The sequence below is a fragment of the Taudactylus pleione genome, unplaced genomic scaffold (assembly GCF_031769625.1).
Source record: "Taudactylus pleione unplaced genomic scaffold, aTauple2 ptg000065l, whole genome shotgun sequence".
NCBI lineage: Eukaryota > Metazoa > Chordata > Amphibia > Anura > Myobatrachidae > Taudactylus > Taudactylus pleione.
Genome location: NW_028284467.1, coordinates 5,707,105 through 5,714,402, shown reverse-complemented (window position 1 = coordinate 5,714,402; position 7,298 = coordinate 5,707,105). Strand labels below are relative to the sequence as shown.

The 7,298-nt window shown below is 43.1% G+C and overlaps 2 protein-coding genes across 2 annotated transcripts; both read right to left on the bottom strand.

The window, feature by feature from the left end:
- Nucleotides 1-1,837: 1,837 nt before the first annotated feature.
- LOC148534629 (uncharacterized) lies at nucleotides 1,838-2,684 on the bottom strand. The gene is made up of 2 exons (XM_088465866.1): nucleotides 1,999-2,684; nucleotides 1,838-1,916 (listed from the first exon to the last, which is right to left on the bottom strand). Exons 1-2 carry the CDS (start codon nucleotides 2,682-2,684, stop codon nucleotides 1,838-1,840), a joined length of 765 nt encoding a protein of 254 aa, XP_088321992.1.
- A 2,186-nt stretch (nucleotides 2,685-4,870) lies between these two features.
- Nucleotides 4,871-6,464, bottom strand: LOC148534628 (uncharacterized). The gene is made up of 2 exons (XM_088465865.1): nucleotides 5,784-6,464; nucleotides 4,871-4,912 (listed from the first exon to the last, which is right to left on the bottom strand). Exons 1-2 carry the CDS (start codon nucleotides 6,462-6,464, stop codon nucleotides 4,871-4,873), a joined length of 723 nt encoding a protein of 240 aa, XP_088321991.1.
- Between the last annotated feature and the right edge of the window lie 834 nt (nucleotides 6,465-7,298).

The following is a 7,298-nucleotide window of genomic DNA, read 5'->3' as shown; positions in this document are numbered from 1 at the left end:
AACACTGCTTAGTCCCATCAGATGTTCCCCGCCTCAGAGACCTCCGCTGCTTGTCCCGGAGTACGGCCGCAGCCCTCAGGTAAGCATCAAGGCAGCACAGCCCCTTCTCCTGTCCAGCTACCTCACCAACTGCACACACCAACTGCCATTTTTCTCTAGGTCAAATCCTTGAGCCTGCTACAGTACTCACTGGTCCCCTAACGTCCACCACCACTGAGGAGGCAGTGCAAATAGTTCCTGAACCTTAATGAAACCAGTTAAATCATGCCCTATATTAGACAATGGCAGGAGTCACATTAATATTTTACATTTACATAGAGGCATATCAGCGTGGGTAGGAACACAGGGTGTTGGTGGGGTGCCACATACTTCCCCACTAGAATGATGCGTGTCCTCATGCATCTTAGACCTCTATATACTCCTGAAGACATCCACTTTATACATCAGTATCTTTTCGGAATTATTTAAATACATATTAGATACATTCTTTCATTGCATGACGTAGATCACAATTAGTTACAATTACCAGGTAAGTCTAGAAAACTTTAGCTCCTTGCTATAATGTAACAATAGCATAACAGATTACTACATTTGTTACATATTAACACAAAGTTTCTTTAAGTTATGTACTTTTGAATACTCTACCTCACAGGCTAGTGTCTACATTGAATATGCGGGGCATTCTTGTTTTCCTTTTTCGATTTTCCCAGAACTCTTTGCATAATTAATGCTATTTCACTTGAACTTAGTTCAGTATACTCATGGACTGGGAATTTATACTCTGATGGCATAGACAGTAAGGGCTCTTTGGATACAAGACATGGCTCCTCCAGAACAACAGATTTCGATATTTCCATAACAGAATCCAGGCAATTCTGTTCAGGGGACCCCAACCTCTCTGCTAAGGGTGAGTCCAGAGCTTTCTTTGTGTCTTCTTTATGTACAGCTGTACTCAACTCTTGTTGATTGCAGAGGAGCATATGAGAAGCGCTGTCATACACTTTTGGTCGACTCTTTGGTTGTGGTTCTTGAGGAGATGTTGGCCGGACTATTTCTTGCCGGTACTGGCACAACTGTATATTTTGCATTCCTACATCTTTACCAAACACTCCATCCAGCCTTTCACCACGCTCTGGGAGATCGGGATATTGTTTGTGTCCATATGGTCTCTTTAGCCAGTAGGATGGGTAGCGACTCCTCCAGTAAGGACGTTGTTGATTAACCCTCTTTTCCTCTGCCACTCTTTCAACTTCTTCTGGACTCTTTTTACGTTCACTGTGTCGATAGTTATGTGGAGGACCTCTACGATGTGGATAATGCCAATAATGGTTGTGGCTTGATGCATATTTGCTGCCTTGGACTGGAACTCCACCAGGACCAGTTACATTAGTGGCCTTTGCACCTTTCTCTCCTTCAACCACGTAAAACTCTACCAACTCTCCATCTCCCAGACTTCGAAGATATTTTCCTGGGTTGTTCTTTAGGATGGTTGAGTAATGTACAAAAATATCGCTCTTGGAGTCATCTCGATTTATGAATCCATAACCTCGTTGCATGTGGAACCATACAACCTTTCCTGAAATCCTTTTTGCGATAGCTGAGGTAACATTCCCTGCAGTCGGTGTGCTCACAAATTTTATTTTGTTCTGTACTATTGGGCTCAAACTCGCATCTCTGGGTTGCCCTTCTTCCATTTTTGGACCTATTCTTTCTGTCTCTCCTGAGGGCTGGTCCTCATGCTCTCTCTGGATGCAATAACGTTCAATGTGGCCACTTTGCCAGCACTTTCTGCAGATAGGCCTCCCTTGTGTATCAAATTGGTCTGTTGGATGTCGACCTATCTCTCGAGGACTGTCCCAGTAAGACTGGTTCCTTCCCCCACGCTCTTGGTGCCAGTCTCTGCATTTTGCTCCAGCCTGCTCTTGACGAATCACTTTTATCTCCTTCATAATTTCAGTGACAGCACTAGTAAAAATTCCGATCAGATCTTGACCAGACTGTACTTGTTGGGTGACTGTTTCCTTAGGCGACGTAGTGTCTGGCGTCATATATGGTTTGGCTTCTCTAGAATATCCAACTTCCCACTGTTCTGTAGATGAGTCAAATTCAAGATCAGCATTCTGATTGAGCCCAAGAATATCTAATACCGCTTCCTTGAACTTGGAGAATGGGCATACAGGATTCTGACGTCTCAACATCCTGAGTTGGGCCCGTATGGCTTCTCCTCGCGCCCCTTCGATAAATAAATTAATTAGAGTCTCGTCGACTCGTTCTACTTCCCTCGATTCTCGGGCTTGGATGTCCTTCATAGTTTCCTGTAGGCCCAGAGCAAATTCTCTCAGTGACTCTTGAGGTTGCTGTTTCCTAGCATACAAACATCTTCTAAGTTCAGAGACTGTCCTTGCGTCAAATATACTTTGTAACTTTTTGAAAATATCCTCCGCTGTTTTTCTTTCATCATCCGCCCACGCTTTCACCTCTCGCAAAGCAGCTCCTTTCAACTGTCCAATGACTATTTCCACTCTTTGTTCGTCATTCAGTGGATATAATTTGAACATTGATCGCATTTTGTCCTTAAATTCTTCAATAGTGCTCGCACCCTGTGTGCATATCTCCCCTGAATACATGGGTAACCATGGAGCCCCAAAATAGTATGGCATCATAATGGGTGATGTCTGTGTCATATGTACCATACCACTGCTGGGTGAGGCATTTGTTGATGGTGAAGCTCTCTGTCCTGGAGAGGCAGGTAATCGTCTCCGGCCCGTGGTTGATGCAGGAGGCTGAGGTCCTGACATTTTCTGGTCGTATCCTGTTCGCGGACGCCAATTTGTGATACCCTATACTATGGATTTATTCACAATGTAATCATACAATATAGTATAGCAGTAAAGATGGCAATAGTGAATCCTTTCTTATGTTTATTATACTTTGCAAGAACAAAGAAACACTTGGCATATATCAACAATGCATTTCAGTAGACAGTAACACACACATTAACACTCTTGTTTATTTTATTTTTCAGGAACCTGCAGATCACTAGCGAACTCTGGACTTCGAACCTGCAAACTATAAATGGGTAAGTATTCTCTAGTGGCAATTATCAAATGACTGATTTTGCAATTCCCTTAATATCTCTAAAATATATACAAAAAACCTCACATGAGTATGCTAAACGGATAAGTTTACATCAAGAATACACTCACACTACTGCACTTTACATGTCTCATACACTGCTAGTTCAGCGCTGAAATAGTTAATAGGGTGCACCCTTCGTTGCCCGGGATATGAAGAATAGTTCTTAAACTAGCTACAGTACTTTTCTGTATTTAATGCAATACTGTAATCCTCTGTAAATGATCCTGCTGCGATGGTGTTGGTATTACAGTCAGTTCCTTCTCTGCTTAGCAACCTTAGTTCATACTCATAGTATTACAGGTGCTGGCACTGAAGTGTCCCCCTAACACTGCTGGTAACTGTTGTACCTAATCTCCAATATGCGATATCAGGGGGTTACTCTTACTGTTATGATGCAGTCTATAAACCCCACGCTGATCTCTGAAGGGACTGCTGTGCATATGTAACGGTGGACAACTGTAGGCCTCCAGTTAATAAGCGCCAATGTCACTGAGTGTCTATTTGGGAGGTTGCAGCAGCTTCTTACCTCCGACTCCTTTACAAGCTCAGTCTCTATATTTCTGCAGCTCCGCTTGAGGCACTCCCTTAGGGGTCATCTGACACACCTCTCTTATGCTGATTGTTCTCAGAACCTCCCCGGATAACACTGCTTAGTCCCATCAGATGTTCCCCGCCTCAGAGACCTCCGCTGCTTGTCCCGGAGTACGGCCGCAGCCCTCAGGTAAGCATCAAGGCAGCACAGCCCCTTCTCCTGTCCAGCTACCTCACCAACTGCACACACCAACTGCCATTTTTCTCTAGGTCAAATCCTTGAGCCTGCTACAGTACTCACTGGTCCCCTAACGTCCACCACCACTGAGGAGGCAGTGCAAATAGTTCCTGAACCTTAATGAAACCAGTTAAATCATGCCCTATATTAGACAATGGCAGGAGTCACATTAATATTTTACATTTACATAGAGGCATATCAGCGTGGGTAGGAACACAGGGTGTTGGTGGGGTGCCACATACTTCCCCACTAGAATGATGCGTGTCCTCATGCATCTTAGACCTCTATATACTCCTGAAGACATCCACTTTATACATCAGTATCTTTTCGGAATTATTTAAATACATATTAGATACATTCTTTCATTGCATGACGTAGATCACAATTAGTTACAATTACCAGGTAAGTCTAGAAAACTTTAGCTCCTTGCTATAATGTAACAATAGCATAACAGATTACTACATTTGTTACATATTAACACAAAGTTTCTTTAAGTTATGTACTTTTGAATACTCTACCTCACAGGCTAGTGTCTACATTGAATATGCGGGGCATTCTTGTTTTCCTTTTTCGATTTTCCCAGAACTCTTTGCATAATTAATGCTATTTCACTTGAACTTAGTTCAGTATACTCATGGACTGGGAATTTATACTCTGATGGCATAGACAGTAAGGGCTCTTTGGATACAAGACATGGCTCCTCCAGAACAACAGATTTCGATATTTCCATAACAGAATCCAGGCAATTCTGTTCAGGGGACCCCAACCTCTCTGCTAAGGGTGAGTCCAGAGCTTTCTTTGTGTCTTCTTTATGTACAGCTGTACTCAACTCTTGTTGATTGCAGAGGAGCATATGAGAAGCGCTGTCATACACTTTTGGTCGACTCTTTGGTTGTGGTTCTTGAGGAGATGTTGGCCGGACTATTTCTTGCCGGTACTGGCACAACTGTATATTTTGCATTCCTACATCTTTACCAAACACTCCATCCAGCCTTTCACCACGCTCTGGGAGATCGGGATATTGTTTGTGTCCATATGGTCTCTTTAGCCAGTAGGATGGGTAGCGACTCCTCCAGTAAGGACGTTGTTGATTAACCCTCTTTTCCTCTGCCACTCTTTCAACTTCTTCTGGACTCTTTTTACGTTCACTGTGTCGATAGTTATGTGGAGGACCTCTACGATGTGGATAATGCCAATAATGGTTGTGGCTTGATGCATATTTGCTGCCTTGGACTGGAACTCCACCAGGACCAGTTACATTAGTGGCCTTTGCACCTTTCTCTCCTTCAACCACGTAAAACTCTACCAACTCTCCATCTCCCAGACTTCGAAGATATTTTCCTGGGTTGTTCTTTAGGATGGTTGAGTAATGTACAAAAATATCGCTCTTGGAGTCATCTCGATTTATGAATCCATAACCTCGTTGCATGTGGAACCATACAACCTTTCCTGAAATCCTTTTTGCGATAGCTGAGGTAACATTCCCTGCAGTCGGTGTGCTCACAAATTTTATTTTGTTCTGTACTATTGGGCTCAAACTCGCATCTCTGGGTTGCCCTTCTTCCATTTTTGGACCTATTCTTTCTGTCTCTCCTGAGGGCTGGTCCTCATGCTCTCTCTGGATGCAATAACGTTCAATGTGGCCACTTTGCCAGCACTTTCTGCAGATAGGCCTCCCTTGTGTATCAAATTGGTCTGTTGGATGTCGACCTATCTCTCGAGGACTGTCCCAGTAAGACTGGTTCCTTCCCCCACGCTCTTGGTGCCAGTCTCTGCATTTTGCTCCAGCCTGCTCTTGACGAATCACTTTTATCTCCTTCATAATTTCAGTGACAGCACTAGTAAAAATTCCGATCAGATCTTGACCAGACTGTACTTGTTGGGTGACTGTTTCCTTAGGCGACGTAGTGTCTGGCGTCATATATGGTTTGGCTTCTCTAGAATATCCAACTTCCCACTGTTCTGTAGATGAGTCAAATTCAAGATCAGCATTCTGATTGAGCCCAAGAATATCTAATACCGCTTCCTTGAACTTGGAGAATGGGCATACAGGATTCTGACGTCTCAACATCCTGAGTTGGGCCCGTATGGCTTCTCCTCGCGCCCCTTCGATAAATAAATTAATTAGAGTCTCGTCGACTCGTTCTACTTCCCTCGATTCTCGGGCTTGGATGTCCTTCATAGTTTCCTGTAGGCCCAGAGCAAATTCTCTCAGTGACTCTTGAGGTTGCTGTTTCCTAGCATACAAACATCTTCTAAGTTCAGAGACTGTCCTTGCGTCAAATATACTTTGTAACTTTTTGAAAATATCCTCCGCTGTTTTTCTTTCATCATCCGCCCACGCTTTCACCTCTCGCAAAGCAGCTCCTTTCAACTGTCCAATGACTATTTCCACTCTTTGTTCGTCATTCAGTGGATATAATTTGAACATTGATCGCATTTTGTCCTTAAATTCTTCAATAGTGCTCGCACCCTGTGTGCATATCTCCCCTGAATACATGGGTAACCATGGAGCCCCAAAATAGTATGGCATCATAATGGGTGATGTCTGTGTCATATGTACCATACCACTGCTGGGTGAGGCATTTGTTGATGGTGAAGCTCTCTGTCCTGGAGAGGCAGGTAATCGTCTCCGGCCCGTGGTTGATGCAGGAGGCTGAGGTCCTGACATTTTCTGGTCGTATCCTGTTCGCGGACGCCAATTTGTGATACCCTATACTATGGATTTATTCACAATGTAATCATACAATATAGTATAGCAGTAAAGATGGCAATAGTGAATCCTTTCTTATGTTTATTATACTTTGCAAGAACAAAGAAACACTTGGCATATATCAACAATGCATTTCAGTAGACAGTAACACACACATTAACACTCTTGTTTATTTTATTTTTCAGGAACCTGCAGATCACTAGCGAACTCTGGACTTCGAACCTGCAAACTATAAATGGGTAAGTATTCTCTAGTGGCAATTATCAAATGACTGATTTTGCAATTCCCTTAATATCTCTAAAATATATACAAAAAACCTCACATGAGTATGCTAAACGGATAAGTTTACATCAAGAATACACTCACACTACTGCACTTTACATGTCTCATACACTGCTAGTTCAGCGCTGAAATAGTTAATAGGGTGCACCCTTCGTTGCCCGGGATATGAAGAATAGTTCTTAAACTAGCTACAGTACTTTTCTGTATTTAATGCAATACTGTAATCCTCTGTAAATGATCCTGCTGCGATGGTGTTGGTATTACAGTCAGTTCCTTCTCTGCTTAGCAACCTTAGTTCATACTCATAGTATTACAGGTGCTGGCACTGAAGTGTCCCCCTAACACTGCTGGTAACTGTTGTACCTAATCTCCAATATGCGATATCAGGGGGTTACT

Excerpts from the sequence above, each read along its gene's own strand:
- LOC148534629 (XM_088465866.1), bottom strand. The coding sequence starts at position 2,684 with ATGACACAGACATCACCCATTATGATGCCATACTATTTTGGGGCTCCA. Across the intron at positions 1,917-1,998 it reads ACAGTCACCCAACAAGTACA|GCTGGAGCAAAATGCAGAGA; the intron begins GTCTGGTCAAGA and ends CGTCAAGAGCAG.
- LOC148534628 (XM_088465865.1), bottom strand. The coding sequence starts at position 6,464 with ATGACACAGACATCACCCATTATGATGCCATACTATTTTGGGGCTCCA. Across the intron at positions 4,913-5,783 it reads AGGAAACAGTCACCCAACAA|AGCGTGGTGAAAGGCTGGAT; the intron begins GTACAGTCTGGT and ends CCGATCTCCCAG.